Genomic DNA, 18,068 nt, shown 5'->3' with positions numbered 1-18,068 from the left:
TGACGGGGGTAAAGGTAGGGTAATGTGGGGATGTTTAGCAGACTTCATCCTGGCTGGTTAGGGAATAGGGATTTAGGTTTGGGAGTAGATGGTAGGATCAAATTTAGGAGGGAGGAGGAAAGATGGGGAGTACAATCATATAGAAAGACAACAGCCTTCCATCACTTCCCTTGGATCTGCTCATCATCCGATTCCAAGTTTTGCCCCACTCCATGCAAAATCTTCAGACACATCACATCCATTCAAAGTCTCACTCCATTCACAAGGCACTATGCAACAGTGGGAAACCATCACCACTTGGGATAACACACTTACCGTTTTGATAGTAACAGCTGATTTAGTTGTTCTTAAATAAATTGTGATTGGTCTTGGTCCTGACTGGCCAACTGCTCTATTCTATTTATTCGACACCTCATTATCCCTTTCGTTGTATTCTGTATCTGTAATTGGACGCAACACTGAAATGAAAAACCTAGGTTGTAGTGCAACAGAAACTCGTCTGAGTTGAAGACTTGAGGCCTTTTTCGCTACACGCGAGGCCTTTTTCTCTACATGTCGACTTCAAACAGAATCTCTCGCTTGCTGTCGCGCAAACACACAGGCAAGAAAAGGCCTTGACAGCAAAAAAACATCCATTAAACGGGTAGAGACAGGAGAGGGAGACAGATAAAAGGAGAGAAGAAGAGAGAGAGGAGAGTGAAGAGGGAGACAGACAGGGAGTAGCAGAGGGCTTCTCATTAGAGAATCTCTTGTAACAGAGAGTTTTGAAATGACAGCAGATTTACGCGAGAGCATAATCCGTCTGCACTATGCCATCGCTCTGCTAACTCCTGTGCCACACGGGAAGGGGTGGGAGGGTGGGGGTGTGGGATGCCCGATTTCCAAGTAGCAATATTCATCGGCAGCAGAGTGAGAGCTAAATGATGGACGCAGGCTGTGGGAATTTCACAGTAAATGCAGATAGAACCACTTGGGAGTCACCACAATGGTGAAAAGCTGAAACTGGCATTTTCTGTCTGATACTGAACACTGTTATTGTTTTAGGTCTAACTCAATAGCATACCTGCATTAGGCCCCTCATAATCTATTGTATTAGTCGCTTTAGCTGAAAACAGTGGCATCTGAAATCTCCCATCAACGAGGCATTTTTCCCCAAGGAACTGCTGCTCACTGGATATTTTCTCTTTCTGGACCATTCTCTGTAAACTCTAGAGACGGTCGTGTGTAACAATCTCATCAGATCAAGACCAGCCCATCTGGCACCAACAACCATGCCAGATACAAAGTCACTTAAATTGCCTTTCTTCCCCATTTTGATGAACCTCCCATACTGAAGTTCATTTTGAACATCTTGACATATCTACATGACTAAATGAACTCTTGTTTTAGCGTTTTATTGTTTAATAAACTAAATAAAAATAAATAAACTAAAAAACAAAACAGATGCATATAAATGTGACACTTCTTGAATGTGTAGGAGTTTTTTTTTTAAACAACCTTATACACAAATACACCCTAAAATCATTTACTGACATTTGACATCTTCCCAAAAATACAATAGAACAAAAGAGGAAATCCTACCTGTGTGCGTGTGTGTGTGTCTATGTGTGTGTGTGTCTGTGTGTGTGTGTTGACTGATCAGGGCAAGTTGCCAATTATTTAAAAGCAATGGAGAATGTCAGAGCTTGGCTGCAATATATTCCAGTATGTGCTGCTACAAAAATAGAGATGTTTCCATCATACACAGAAACATGGATCAGCATATTTACAAGTAAATCATCTGAACTAAAAGGTCAGTCCTCTGACTGCTGGTAAGGCTCAGATTCAGACAGGTTTCTCTCTCTTAGCTCTTTATGCTGTCAGACAGAGCAGACACACCTTATATGGTCATCTCAGGTGCACAGCTCTGGATGTGATCCCCAACCACCAGCCATTCAAATCTTCTGCTTATGAGGGGCAGCCAATCACAAGAAAACTGACTTAAAAGAAGAGGGAGGGATGCACTCCGGGCCAGCGTAAAATAAGCAAGGATTACTCTAAACTGTGACTTTAAGTATATTATTATCAGAGTAATAACATTAATATCTCTTCGCTATTTGCTAGCATAATGAAATACTAACCAAATTCTAATGAAAACCACATGCTTATTTAAACCAAATGATTACAGTAGTCTAATTTACAGTTTCTGGGATAGTAAAAATATAACAGGGGCTTGAAACTGTACCATGCTTGTTACCAGAAGTTAAAGAAGAGTGTTTGCTTATGCTTGCTGCAAAAGGCAGCTTATAGTGCTTGTTATCTTGTGTATCTGTTGCACTAAAGTGATTTATAGCTACAAAGAGGCAAATAAAACAGTCACTGCTAGCTTCTATTTTACTTTATGGGCCAACTTTAAAAGCCACAATTTGCACTATTTGTGAGTGGATGGCATTATAAATAGGTTAGTGTACATGCAGAGTTTTGTTATTAGTTTATCTTATTCCCCTTTAAAATCTATGTATTTGTTGAATTTATATATATTTTATATAAAATATGTTTCAAATATTATTTTTCTATTTTATATGACATATTTTAAGTCCATTGTTCAGTACTTTGGTCAGTGGTTACTGTTTTTAAAACGCTTTATAAATAAAGTTGGCTTGGCTCCCAAAATAGTTTGGAACTCTGATTTAAGTCACGCAGTTTACGCAGTTGTTTAACAGTAAATCAAGGCACTATAATGAAAACTGCATGCTTATTTTAGCTATCTTACATACATGCGTTTGCACAGTATTTCACTGAATTTCAAAATTAGAGGTGACAGACTAAGCCCTGGGGCGACAGCTCACCTCCCACTGGGTGGGGAGCTCCACTCAGATCCTATTCAAGCATGATGGACGCTGATCATCAGGAAAGAGAAGGGGAAAAAATACAATGAGGCAAAAGGAGACAGAGAGAGTGATAAAAGACAGGCAGGGAGCAGAGAGGGAGCATGTCAAGTTGCTAGGAGCGAAGTGTGACTCCCCCTAAGCAACAAAGTAGTCACCTCAAACGGTGTTTTAATGAGGATGCACTGGGAGGATAAAAACAAATTATGACATTGATGTATTGGTCTGTCTCACAGCTTCTCGCACAGCCTATTTTTCTTTTCTTTTCTTTTTTTAAAGCACAGTTTATGAACAAAGGAAGATGGCTTAGACTGGAGCATCAATTTACTAAGCCCCGAGGTTCCTGAATCCATCATACACGGGCCTATTAGACTGGATATCAGAGGAGCGAGAATAACTGGTGACACAGAGAACATCAGGCAGCTCTTAGCACGGCCAGTATGATAAACTGGGTGTCAGTCACCGCTGTTGCTGTACAGTGAGCAGTCATACATACCCGTGTAACTAATCGCTGTCCCGTGCATTTTGTGAGCGCAGCCTAGCTTGAAATTACATGTTTCTGGTTTTCCTTTCCCTCCCCCCCTCTCTGGTGTGTTCAACCCCAACCACACACACACACAACACGTGGCTGGCTGGTGGAGCCCGTTAACGGCGGTAGTTTAGTGAACGGGAAATGATACATGACAGGGCGCTTACGCACCAAATCCTTCACGATGTGACGCGCGCGCACACACGCACACACACGTGCGCTTTTCCATCTCCGCTCGGCACATTTAGCTTACTCCGTCACGCTATATCTTGAGTTCACTTCAACCTGTGACAGTGAGCAGAAGGCTTATTCATTTCGTTCCGCCATGAATATAAATGGCACACAACATCACACAAATCAAATGACTGTCTGAACGTCTAAACCAAAAGCATTTCTCTAGCTGTCACCGGTGTTTTATAGTGCAAGGCTCCCAAATCTAAAGTAAAAAAAGAACTAAAGAAAGAAGGATTTCTTACTCTTGGAAACGCAACCCCGCCTTTTAAGTTGTTTTGAAAGCTGTACGCTCTAGAAGATAAGTTACTCAACAGTGAGAAAAGTTATATAAACATTATGTGCACTTTAAAAAAAATGCGCAAACTCCAAACGCCAAGAATCATATATACATTGCTCCCATTACTTTACAGAAATTAAAGAAAACCCTATAGTTGTTTTTACTCACGATCACGCAAGTCCCGGTCTTACGGTGTACTGGAAACCTCCTCACGCTTGAGTCAGTCTACGCGCTTCCCTCTCCTCTCTCTTATTTCTTTGCCGTGTGCGCTCCAGTCACTGCTGCTGGAATGAGACGCACTCACTCTCCTCTCTGACAGCTCCAATAGGTAGAAAACACGAATCCTTCATTTAGAAACAACTGACTTCACTGCAGGCTAGCGATAAAGTCCCTCTTCCTCCCTGCAGCAGCAGCGTGTGGTGGAGACGAGTGAAGGAGAGGGCGGTTTATCTCATCCTCTCTCCTCCTTCCTGTTGTTCCTCACTCGCTGCTCTAGGTTTGGATTCTCTGAAACACTTTAGGAGAAATATGCACCCCTTTAGATGAGGGAGAAAAAAAAAGTTACCTCAATGACTACCCCAGGGTAATTTACAGATGTTTTTGCTCCAATAAGTAGTCACAAGTCACATTCTGGGTACTATTGGGGTCATTAGGCTCTGAGACTTTTGTTTTTCCAAGGGCTACCCCCCTTTTAAAATTCATATTTCATAAGAAGCAATCCAGACTTATCCATAATTCAGAAACGTCTGACTGAGGGGGGTGGGTGCGGTTTGGTGGGTGGCCACAGGGCTGAACAGAGCACCCTGGGGAACCCTGTCACACCACCAGACTGTGACAAAAACAAAAAACTGTGACCAGGAGATGATGGGCTTGTTGCCAGGGAAAGACAGGCAATCCAACCCTGACTGAAAACTAGCAGCCACAGACAGGCTTATGAGGCCTGGGAGCAGCAGCTGCAACCGGTATGTTGCCTGTCTGTACCTCCACACAGATCACCAAAGTATGACAAACAGGAAGTTTCAAAATAAGCAAGAGATGGAAAAACATTAACAGCCTCAAATGATAACACATTTCAACTTTTATTTATCAACAAACCCTGAAAACCATGAACAGTAACAACCCTAACAGTGCTGTGCCCAGGCTCTCTGAACAAAACAACACAATCATGTCTGCGCACAGCAACAAGACCTCAGAGGTCAATCTCCATATGTAACTACACAGAACTGGGTCAAAGAAAAGCCGTGATGTACATCACACACCGATGTGCATTTTCAATCACACAAAGCTACTTCTACTATTAAACCTCAAACACATTTTAAGTGCACTTACTGGAAGAAAAATGCCTAAAAACATTTCTCAATTATGACATCTGTAAAACACTTTGTGTAAACTGCACTAAAATCCCAAAACAAATACAAACTAAACCCTAACAGTGAACCTTGTCTTAAAGAGATGAAATACAGCATATTGTTTTAAATCATGTCCTTCATTTTTTAAGTATGAGTTGATTAATGAGTTATTGTAAACAAAAATTATGCCGTGATTGTCCTCGAGTGTGGAACCACTGGACAAACATTAGACCAATGATGAAGATGAGAAGTAAGTAATAATGATGAGGCGACTGAGATTGGTTTACTGCCTCAACCTACACCCCATGAATCTAAATAAACAACAACCAAAAAAAAAAAAAAAAAAGGAAACAAAAGGAGGGTGGTGCGCTCCAAATTAATGGAATGACCAAGTGCTCTTATGCTATAGTAAACAAGTTAATGAAGATTATTAATCTGAGGAGCATTAGACCAGAACTTGAGTTAGAAGACAAATATGCCAATGCTGAAAAAAACAGATTGAGGTCAAGACATTGTAGTAATATACAAATATATACATATGTACAGAGAGCCCAAGCACAGGATAAAACCCTCCAACCAAACATTTAAAATAATTCCAAAAGTAAATTAAAACTAAAATATAAATAAGCACAAAAGGTGGGCTTAAAAAAGTCGTCCCGTTCTATGTTTGGGATACTTAAAAAGAAAGAAACAAACAAAAAAAAAAGTGATCCCATGTGCCAGCTGGTTTGGTGAGGGTGCTTTGCTCTTCCTGTGCTGTCACTGTGATCCATGTGGGTTAAAAGCAGCTGACTGCAGGTCAGCACTACAAATTGTAATTGTGGGATGAGATTAGCTGAAGTGTAAAGATCATGCAGTTCGGTGTTAAAATGGCTCTCAAACGTTTGAGGCATGGAATGAGAGGCGAGGGCATTTGGAAAACAGCCTGAAGAGTTGGGTTACTCCAGATGTCCAGAGTATCAAGGTGTAATCTTGTCTAAATTCTGACTCCCTGAGGCCTGCAGAGAAAGGACAAATAAATAAATCGCAAGTAAGTAAAGTTGTTTTCCCAAATCACACAGACAAACAGAAAAAGTCTTTTTAAAAGCGTTGGTCAAACATTTTTGCTTTGTGTGACTTTAGTAAAGATTAACAAAGTTCTTAGGAAAATACAACCATTTGCAGTGGTTCTGCTTTACCTGGCATGGTTCTCAGTAGCTGTGGACTACAGCACAGTCAGCATGGTCTGGACTCCACAGTCCACAAAGCTCTGGAAACAAAGTGTAACACAAGAAAAAGAGTTTGGTGGAATAATCCTATAGATGTGCTTCAAAGACATGAACAACTACAAAAACAAGCACAAACAGAAAAGCACTGGATGTGTCATGAATTGTCAAGCCCACAAAATTAACTTTTGTGGAAAAAAGGGAAGGTTAGAGTGCATTGTTGAGCCATTCTTCAGGATGCCAACACAGGCCAGACAACACCATCTAGTGGTGTACATGGACATCACAGTTCTGGACAACAATGACTTTTGTTCCTAGGGGGGCAAACCAAAAACGGAGGGAATAGAAAAGAAGGGAAAAAACGAAAAAGAAAAAACAAGGTTCATCTGCAATAGTTAACCAATTCTCAAAGAACATCTGTTTAGTCTTTCTTTTTAATGACTTCTATTCTTACTCCTATTCAATGCAGTCACCTGATTGACAGGCCGTGTCCTCTGGTCCGGCGTCCAGGGAGGTGGGGTGTACTGTGTATGAGGGGAGAGGCGTCAGCTGTCAAACAGAGGGCAACAGACAAACCCAGACTCGCTACTATAGGAGGACGGGAGGGTATGTTGGATTGTGGGGTAAGCAGGGCCAGGTGTACTTTAACCAGATTGAACCCCTCATCTCACATGCAGGAGCATATGTGCAATGGCTGCGAGACCCTTTGTGTGGGGGTGTGTGTTTTTGTGTGCGTGTACCTGATAGGCATAGGCATTCTGCGCGTAATTCACTGGCATCTGCGGGATCATGACCCCTCCAAAGTTGGCATAGGAGTATGGCTGCAATCAAAGCCAGTAACAACACATGAAACCACAGCACAGAGTTTGTAGAGCCAAACAACATACCATTTACTGAATAACCGGCCAATTTGGAGATTATTTATAACAAAGCTACTTACAATTGTTGCCTTTTCAATTAAAGTTATACATTATTGTACACTTTGCAACTTTATTCTTTGTGAGGATTAACCAACTGTCTCAGCAAATACATGTTCCATTTTATATTTCAGAAGTATTATCACTGGAGAAAACACAAAACAAATATATATATATATATATATATATATATATATATACTTAAAAAGAGACTCCAACTAAAAACAAAAACAACATGACAATAAAATTCTAAACATTTTACAAATTACAATGATAAAACTTGAATAGCTCCGTTTGTTAAACTCACATTCATTAAAATAGGTTAACAACTTCACTGAACATCATCGCACTAGTTTCTTGGCATTATTCCATCCATGCATGTTTTTTTTCTCCAGTAATTGCATGGAGTTTCTCAGCTGTGACTGACAAATCACATTGCCCTCATCTTCCACCTGTTTTCCTCCTTTTCTAGTGGTCTGTTGCCGTTTTTCCCAACCACATTTATTTTGATGTAAAAACTTCTTTTTTTTTCTCCCCCCACTTGTGCTGTTTCACTGGATACAACAAGTACCATCTCAAATGTTTCAGCCTGCTTTTTACTTTATCCCCCATAAAAACCACCACCAGTCCCAAGGAAACACTATTGTATCAATTTCTACATGGAAATTCTTTTGTTTTTGCTCAAGCAGCCGCCTGACTTGTGTTTTACAATAGCTTTGGCACTTTCTTGATGATCAATCTAAAGGTAACCATGTTTTCTTATCTAAAATTGGTGGTTATGGTAATATGTAGTTTGTGAGCAAGCGCTTATCGATTACAAATGATCAGCATTTAACAACATTCAATAACAATCTGAAGGTAATTTCAGTGTAAGATACCTGATTGTATGGGTTGCCTCCGTTTATGATGGGCGAAGGTTGTGGCACCCCACCTCCCATGGGTGAGCAGCAAGCACAGTAGAAGTACTGGGTGGGATTCACCCAAGGAGCGGGGCCAACCAGACGCGACGGCATCGACCCTGGATGTGGGGTGGGGGGAATCAGTTTGGCATTAACATTATAAACCCTATTTAGTGAAAACAGAACAATAAGTACATGCACTACCCAACAAACAGAATACATACGAGAGACCCTTTCTTTCATGATGGCAGGGCCCAACTTGAGTTTCCGTCCCTTAAAACTGATCTGTTGCTATGGCAAAAATATTTACAGAAAATATATATTATTATTATTATTCCACATTAGACATATGCATAGACACAAAATAGATCCAATGACGGGCTTCTTACCTCAATGACTGACTGAATGTTGACATCTTCACTGAAGTACACAAATCCATAACTAGGAACAAACACACAAAATAAATCAGAATATCCAAATATATCGAAGAAGTAATAACATTCAGTCTGAAATGTAAGTAGATTAATAAACTTCACTAATACTTCTACATGTTCAATAATCTGATCATCACACTCCAAAATTTAACCTCAGTACGTTGAAACAGAAAGTGAAGCAATAGTCATTTCATTACCTCTTCAAAATCTGGGAGCAAAACCCGAATTACTCTGAACAGAAAAAACTTACCCTTTGCAGATTCCTCCACGGTATGTGATAATCTTTACTTCCTTAACAGTACCATATCTTGCAAAGAAGTCCCGGATTTCATTTTCATCCACCTAAAGATTAAAACAAGTGAAGAGAGAAACCAGATTTTTAGCAGACTGGTAACCTGTCCAGGGTGTATCACACCTGACTCCACAGGCTCCTGACAAATCTCTTCATTTTCATGTGATTTTCAATAGATTTATAAACAAAATTCTTAAGAAAATACCCAGAAAAGTCCTATTATTCCCAGGCCATCTGAGAGATGTAATCTCTCCAGCATGTCCCAGGTCTGTTCTGGGGTCTCCTCCTCCTTTCAAGTAGTGTCTCTACTGTGAGCTGCAGTGCCTGGCTATTGCCACATGTTCTAATTAATACGTTTTAAAAGAACCATGTAGTTTGTTTTTTTTTCTTCTCGAAATGTGTGCGGTTAAAGAAAGCAAATTATTTTTCTTTAAATTTTTGCTCGATATGTTAAACCCCGCCCCAAAAAAGGATTATACACAATTCACCAAATTTAGAGTGGCATGTATGTATAATTTTAAGTGATTTAAATTTTAATTATTAATAATTTTTAATGTCATATTTTAGCTTATATTGGTAAATGGGCTCTAGTAAACAGGATTCACAAATTGTAACATATAAGAAAAAGAAATTACCTCTTTTACAAGCATCCTTAATAGTCTGCGTTTTTCTACCCTACTCTGTGTTCCACACTATAATCAATCGAGTCCTTTTTAGCCACTGAAAATACATTCGTATCACTGTTTTGTTGCTTTTCTTGCAATTTCTGCTGCCCTATGACCAGCTCTGTCTTGAAATTAACACTTCTAATATTAACTAGTATTAAGCTAAATAAGTAAAGGATATTCAAGAGTTCAAAAAACAACTGCTGCTTCTGCCCTATGAAAGGAGTATTCTGTGTGACTCAAAATGACTTTTTATCAGTAATGAGATATGTTAGCGTAAAGGTCAACAAGTCTTTTACAACAACTTAAAATACTGGCGTTTTTTGGCAAATGTCGGATAATACTTTCTGGCTTGACAGCTTCGGCATTACCTTCATGTCGATCCCGCCAACAAAGAGGGCATTAGGAGTCAATTTGCCCTCAGGTAAGATGTATCCATTTGACAACTTCAAAGAAGATAAGGTCTGGTTAGCGCTTCTGGGCTTGTTGATATCCTTAAAATTTAAAAAAGAAAGAAAACAACAAACAAGCCATTTCAATTCACAAGCTTATATTTCGGGAATATACCTATCTCTACAAGATCGCGAGTGTGCCTAACATGCGTTCGCTACTCGGAACTGCCACCATGTGATGGCTGCTGGCCCAACCACTAAAACCAATTTAAAAGTGCAGACTTATTTAAGTTACAAAACTTTACTGTAGATTTAGCATTAACTACCCTTGTAAAGATCATATAGTGTCTAAGCCTTATTTTTAATGCGATTTCCCGCAAAAAAAAAAATCAGCTTGTTCAGGCACTGATGCTAGCAGTAGTGCACCGAGGTCTTCGACATATAAATCTTTAAAAAAAATAGAAACTACAAAATAATAAAACAGTATGAAAACACAAGTTTGTTTCGTAAGCCATGTAATTTATGTTAACATTACCTTTTTTCCTTTTTTTTAACAGTTATTGTTAAATGTGGCTTAAATGGGCTGTTAGCTAAAGCAAGTGCGCCTTTTTAACTTTAGCAGGCAAGGTCAAGCTATCAACTAGCTAGCTAAGAGAAAGTTAGCACAGTGATGACTGGTGAGCCGCCGTACCAATTAAGAAGTTAACAAGTACAATAACCTGCATCACTAAGACTGTTGTGCTACACTTTCGGGTGCAGAAATTTAACAGTGGAACTTACCATGTCTAAAACCTGACCAGACACACTGAAAGGTACGCCGTCGACCTTGTTCTGCCCGACAACAGTGACCTCCACCCGTGGTGAAACCACGCCCACCCAGTCCACGTGACTAACTCAAGCAGGACGTGAGTAATGTCATTATTTTCATAATTTTGTTAAGTTAAATAGCATGGAATAATGAAATAGCTGCAAATTAAAATCTCTCAATCGTATGTAAACTTATATGTAAAGTTTTGATGACTCACAATTTGACTCGGTGCTGTGTTTTACATATGCAACAGAATTTATGTGAGATATATATATATATATATATATATATATATATAGTATTTTGTATTTTGCATGCACTATATGTATTCATCGTTTTATATCAATGTTAATGCTATATCAGAAGTATATTTGATGTGTGGTATATTCTATCATAAGACATTTTGTTCGGATACCGTCCCGAATGAGATCAACGGTGTTTCAGTTTATGGTACATGATGATTATTCTTGATTTAAAGCCTTGACAGAGCAAACGGTAGCCTGAGGTAGAGTGTGTGCAGATATGTGCAATATGTGAGTGGCGGATTAATACGTGCTACAACCGCAGCATTTCCAAGCTACAGGTTACAACAGCTGGACTTTTAAATTGAAAATCTAACCTGGCGCTGCTCAAAAATCTGCCAGTGTTGCCAACTTAGCGACTTTGTCGCTATATTTAGCGAGTTTTCAGACCTCCTTAGCGACTTTTTTTTTTCTAAAAAGCGACTAGCGACAAATCTGGCGACTTTTTCTGGTGTTGTCGGAGACTTATTTATGACGACTTTTTGCTGTGAAAACGCGTATCGCTCTCAACAAGCAGCGGGTGCTGCCGTGGGCATCTCGCCCGTGCCAGAGTGTTCACAGGTGGAGGATAGTCCTCCCCCAGCTGCAGGAGTTGTTCACACCTATGCGTCCAAACTGCAAATGAATCGCGCATGAGCGAAGCCGCTGCTCCCGCCCTGACCGTTCAATTCTTCTTTTACTGTTATGTTGTTTTGTGGTGCCTATTTCGGGCACTTTTGCCGGTTTTCTGAGAAACCATCCTACTCTGACAAAACGTCCTACCCGTATTATAATTTGACAGTGACTTGCTACTAAACCTAACCCTACCCATAACCTTAAGAAGTATTCCGGATGGGTGAAAGAAAAAGAAGTTAATTCGGCGTTGGTGTAGTGCGCATGCTCCGCGTCTGCGCAGAAACATTGGGCAGGATGTTTTTTCAGGTAGGATGGATTCCCAGAACACCTGTCCAAGCCCGGATAAAGGAGCAGGGTTGGAATTGTGACATTAAAAAAAACAATAATTGCCAAAAGAAAATTAATTTGTAGTTCTAAATACATTCTACATGCATTTAGGACGTTTTCACTGACTTTATGTGACCAATTATGCAAATTAGGCGATGACGTCATTTAGCGACTTTTAGGACAGCCAATAGCGATTTTCCTTACTGAGGAGTTGGCATCACTGAATCCTGCTAGCATAACATTACAAAGACCGAAACGGGGTAACTGACAGCACACCTGCATTTTTCCGGCTTTAGTCTTTAAATCTGACAAGATGTGAATGTGAATTTATATCATTTTTGCTTCTATAGTCACAAGTTCCCATGCTTTTATTTTCCTTTGTAACAGAAAAGCTGAACAAAATGGAAAGGCTGAAAAAAGTAAAAAAAAATAAAACTAAAAAATTACTCTGCCACGGGTCGCTGAACTCTACTTGGTTTATAGGGGAGAGAGAAATTGGGTTAAAATATCGGCTTGTCAATGTCCACAGAATATACGTGATGGTTAATGGATAAATTTAACGTTGGCTTCCAGTTTATAAACGTTTGGAAGGGAAAACTTTGTCGTGTTGGTTCCAGCAACAAACAAAAGGCTCTGGCCTCTAACTGCATCAGTTCCTTCTTTCTTGCCTATGCATTTATCCTTCTTTAATTTACAGCATGTTTGTAATATTTCTTTTATCAGTTAATCCTAATTGAAAAATAAGCACTGACAGATCAAAACAATTGGTTTATGCAGAATGCAAATTACGGTAATAAAGCTTTAAGTGTGTGTTTAAGTGTCTTTGTGTTCCAACCAATGCTTCCTCTAAGCTGCGTGCGTGCGCAATTGCGCACTGCTGGCACGGTCTCTGCGCACAGAAAATCTGCGTTGTGCACAAAAAAAAAATCTAACCTGAATTGAAATTAAAATAAATACGTTAACAATTCTGTTTTGCAGTGTTAGTCAGTAAGTGACTGGCTGCTCCTGTATGGGATGCCACCTTATCCCATAGTCCAGCTAATAATGCGATTCACATTCGTATATACGCAGCTAATCAACGTCGTTGACAGGCTATAGCTGTGTCCCAATTCAGGGTCTGCACGCTTGAAGTACGCGCAGTACGCGTACTATGTACGGTGCGTACTATAAGTACGAGAAGTACGGAAGTGAGAGGCTTGTGAAATGGGACGTACTAGCCTTCGTTGGGCTGTTCAGGTTGCCTAGCAACCATGATACTAACCGCGAGAAACGTTTCATACAGCATTGTTTGACATAAATGAAGGAGAAACAATGTTTTGTTGGTCATTCGTTTTTGTCATGACATCATTTTGATTAGTTGAGTATCTGAGGCTGAGACCACGGGACTGTAAAACATGATAGTTGGGCGTCATTTCTGTACTAAACAGTCATTTCAAGATTAGTTACTAAATAACAATTAGCTAATGTTGGTCATGAGACTAAAATCATCTCACTGTGGTAATGTAAATATAATATGTATTGTCAGATTATTATGATATAGATAGATAGATAGATAGATAGATAGATAGATAGATATTACATCACTGAGCTTGAACTCTGGGTCAAAGATTCAAGTTGCAGTTATTTATATTTCCTATCACCTTAAATCTTCACTCAAAGACAAGTATCTTTGACAGTGTATATATAGATTTATTATACATATGAGACAAGTATTGTTCGTTTAATATGTTGGCATTATTACATTTGGCTCAATGCTTACATATATGTGTAAAAAGGAAAATGTACGAGCTGTGAAAACTGTTTCTGATAGAATGAAGAGTAGACTGATATATTAAATATTCCTTTATTGGGTGAGAAAATCAGACCATGTCATAACTGCTTAAAGTCATACAGAATAGATATCAGAGCCTTAAACAGGCTGACTTCTGCTAAATGGGTCAAACTGGGCAGAAAGTCTACAAACACATAACATCCTTATAGAATATGATGTAACACTATAGATCAACTTACCTCAGAATATATAAAGCATATAAACAATTACAGCAATATGATGCAACAAACACAGCAGTGCTACTAATCCAAAATACTCAAAGCTTCATAGAACTGAAACAAACATTTATTTTTAGGTCCATTCTGCTGCTGATACATATTGAACTGAATATTAAACTTGTTTCTGCCTTTCATAGTGTTTCACTTGAAGGCCCTGAGTACTTTCTCCCACACTGAAAACACTGGAATGTAGGGGTGCAACGATACACAAAATTCACGGTTCGGTTCGGTTCGATACTTTGGTGTCACGGTTCGATATTTTTTCGATACAAAAAATGTTCATGCCTTTTTAATTTGTCATTTATTAAAATTATAAATATATATTTTAACTCAAAAGTACAGTTTTTAAATTTAACCCTAACCCTTGTGCGTGTTTTTTATTTTGACAGCGAATGCGCACCTGCGGACCACTTATGTGCAGCCCTGGTTATTTAGCTCATCATATCGCAGCCACAGAAATTCTTTTGTCCATGAAACCATAAAGCTGCACTTTCTTTTTGCCTTATAGTCTGATTTGTCATAACTTCTCCGTTTTGTGGTAAGCTTTTCTTTGGCTGTCACTTCTTCACCCTGACCTGTCTTATTTGGCTCAGCAGAACTGAAATGCTTTTACACGCTCACTCACATAAGCTCAGCGATTCTCTGCGCGATCAACCTCTCACATGTGTAAGCTGCGGGAGATTTCACTTGTCATGTTTGCATAGTAAGCTAACGATTAATAAGACGATGTCAGAGGAATTGGTGCACAAATTATCATCACTCACAGATCAGTGCTGTCGCTCTCTATACACAGTTCGCACGATTGCAAAGTGAAAGCAAAAAAACAAGCGCAAATTCAAACGCGACTTCAATATGTCACATATTGACAGTGGCTCACCGATGCCAATGACATAATTACCCAGCTACATTTCTGAAAGAATGCAAAAGCATTGACATATATTTTTCCTACAATAGCCTGACGGGCAGGGAAGAGAAAGATTTTGGTAGCCCGACTGAAAAAAATCGCTAGCTCCAGGACGTCGGGCTAGCGATATTGCGAGCCCTGTATCTGATTGAGGAATCACTCATCTTTGGAAAAGAGAGTTTATTACAGAGAAACGGCTCTTTCCAAAATAAAAGCTATACTATCCGCTTCTTCTGGGCTATATTCTCAGCAGCATAAGGAGAATCATGTGCTAACAGCTGTCTAAATGACTCGGCTAAAGTTAGTAGCATGCTTGCTTTTTTTTGTCTGCTTCCACTTGTCTTTGCACTAGGATGATGTCGGCGTAAATGTGCAGTCATATTCGTTGTGTTCCCACTAGTGCTTTCAGGTTAATCTCGTTGAAATGACCTTAACGCCACAACACGGCAAATCTCCGTTAACGAGCTACCGCCGATCACTCCGTGCATGGGGCTAGACGGCCAACACGTTAACGAGCTAACTGCGCTAACACACTAGTTCACACCAATGTAATTGAGCATTGCATGGCACATCCAACATACTGTTTTACTTTAGTCCATGACTCGCTTACCTTCAGGGTCATACGTCACATGAAAACCAAAATAATTCCAAACGCCAGATCTGAATGAGGTTCAATTTGCCTGTTGCAAGTAGAGCTTAACTTCTGTCTCGCTAGCTTGCCCTGCGCTCTTCCTTCTGACTATGCTGTCTGTGTTGAGCGCTCAGTGGATCTGCGCTCGACAGTGCAGCCTAGGCGGAGTAGTCGAACACAGATTCACTGAGCGCTCAACACAGACAGCATCGTCAGAAGGAAAATTGATAAAAGAAATTACAAATGTTGTATTGTTCGATACATATGCGTACCGAACCGAAAGCACTGTATCGAACGGTTCAATATCGATACGAATATCGTTGCACCCCTACTGGAATGATAAAATTATTTGAACATTACCTAATGAGACTGATTTAGGACAGACAATTAGTTCTTTTAAACTTTGCTAGCAGTCCTTCACAAACAGGGAACAGTCTGTCTATTCTCTCCATCTGTCAGCTGCTGCTGGCTCTTCCTCTTCTTCCTCACACACTGCTGAGTTTGTCCTGGTGGATCATCAGGGGTGCAAAGCCTCACAGATGATGTGCAGCAGTGGGTCCCTCAGTCTGTCCTCACTCTGGACACTTGCAGTTGTCACACATGGAAATCAAATGTGTGATAAGCTGCAGGATTCAAACACAAGTGTAACTTCTAAATACATGTTCATACTTTTATTACACAATCAGAGAGAAAGAAAAAGAGAGAGATTGCAGGACAGACAGGTGACAGTCTCAGGTGTACACTGTTACAAAACAGCACAAGAGAAGGAGGATTTAGTGTTTGTGTTATTACGAGTGCTAAACAAGAAGAGTTTCCAGATGGTACAGTGGACACATGTGTGACTCCTGTGATTTCAGCTTAACGAGTGAACCGTCAGCTCGTTCAAACACACGTTAAAGTCCGTTTGGCTCGACACCACCGAACAGAGGCAGCGATATAACAAAGCTAACATTAACAGTGCAGTGAATCCTGCTTGTGCCGTGATATTCAGGACTGCAAACTGAGCAGCATCACTGACTTTCAGCTTGTTGTGTTTGTGGATATATGACTGACTTTAATTATCCACAGAATCATCAGATTCTCTGTAAGATTAAGGTCGACTATTGAACGGCGTATATTTTGAAGTAAAGGCTTTAAAACCAAGTTAGTACAAACATCACTAATGTCACATAACTTTCCCGACATGTGGCCAACAGTAATGATTTAATGTTCTTCGTTATTAAACATTCGCACATAAATAAGTGACATCATATTCAGTACTTACTTTTGACAGTTCACTCTTCGGACGCTGCCGTCTGCCGTATTTTGTGGCAAAATTATCCACACCCACCGCCGCACTATGTATTGTGGGATATATGGGACCGCGAAGCGTGCACCGGACCACGCTTGATATTTGGGGAAATCGACGGCGCATTTGGAGTATGCATTTGAAGTACACTTTGAATTGGGACAGCCGTCGTCGCGTGGCGGTGACGTAATCGCACTCAAGTACTTCAAGCGTGCGGTCTCTTAATTGGGACACAGCGACCTTATGTGTTTTAGCTAGCAAAGCCGCATGGCTGATGTGGAGTGAAGCCACGTTAATGACAATGTGTACAACCATTGGAGATGTGAGCAGGAGAGACGGAACAATTGACGGAAAAAGTGTGGACTTTATACCAGTTTTTAAATTGTGTTGATAGGCCATTTAAAACCAGAGTTATGATAAAAATATCTGCAATGTTTAGTTTTCTTCCTGAAGACTATCCTTGTTTATATTTACTGTGGGAAGAAATGGTAAAAACAGCGTTTTATAAGGAAAACGCTCGAAAGCACTCTCCGCCTGTGAGCAAAAACAAAACCAAAAAAACCCCCACCCTTTCCTATTGGTCGAAAAATGTACCACGTCGACCAATCAAAAAATGATATGGCAACATGGCATTTAGTTGTTTAGGAAGGGGGAAAGTTTTAGGAGTGATGGTGGTGTTTTGAGATGTGAGAGATTTGTGACGTTTAGCACAAATCTTGTGTAGTTAGTGTGTAGTGTAGTCAATAGTTTTGTTGTGTGTGTCAGAACAACGAGGTGACTGCTGAATGTTACAGGTGTTACAGGAGTGATACATCTCCTGTTGTCAGGCCTGCAGGTATCAGGCTGTTGTTGTCCTTTATCTCATAGTGGACAGAAATTGTTTTTTGGAGTGGCACAAATGATTTGTGTGGCATCAAATTTGATGCAGAACAGCTGATTGTTCTGTAAATAGTTTGAAATGTTTATTTTTTAAAAAAAAACAAAACACCTTGGCTGCATTTTTAGGTAAACAGCTGCAAGAAACTTTGTTGTTTGCAAAACTCAGTTACTTTTTTTGAAGAACTATATAATTAATTGCCCAACA

At 39.8% G+C, this 18,068-nt stretch overlaps 1 protein-coding gene across 1 annotated transcript; it reads right to left on the bottom strand.

Moving 5' to 3' along the window:
- Positions 1 to 6,460: 6,460 nt before the first annotated feature.
- On the bottom strand, positions 6,461 to 13,364 carry dazl (deleted in azoospermia-like). Its single transcript, XM_085346153.1, has 10 exons — positions 13,327 to 13,364; positions 10,841 to 10,949; positions 10,040 to 10,162; positions 8,962 to 9,053; positions 8,667 to 8,718; positions 8,502 to 8,568; positions 8,257 to 8,396; positions 7,202 to 7,282; positions 6,935 to 6,985; positions 6,461 to 6,505 (listed from the first exon to the last, which is right to left on the bottom strand). Exons 1-10 carry the CDS (start codon positions 13,362 to 13,364, stop codon positions 6,461 to 6,463), a joined length of 798 nt encoding a protein of 265 aa, XP_085202279.1.
- Positions 13,365 to 18,068: the final 4,704 nt, after the last annotated feature.

This window comes from Diplotaxodon limnothrissa, linkage group LG22 (genome assembly GCF_057381915.1).
Source record: "Diplotaxodon limnothrissa isolate DT_005_m linkage group LG22, D_limnothrissa_male_GT1.1, whole genome shotgun sequence".
Classification (NCBI taxonomy): Eukaryota; Metazoa; Chordata; class Actinopteri; order Cichliformes; family Cichlidae; genus Diplotaxodon; species Diplotaxodon limnothrissa.
The sequence above is the reverse complement of the archived record's forward strand: the minus strand, read 5'-3'. Positions and strand labels throughout refer to the sequence as shown.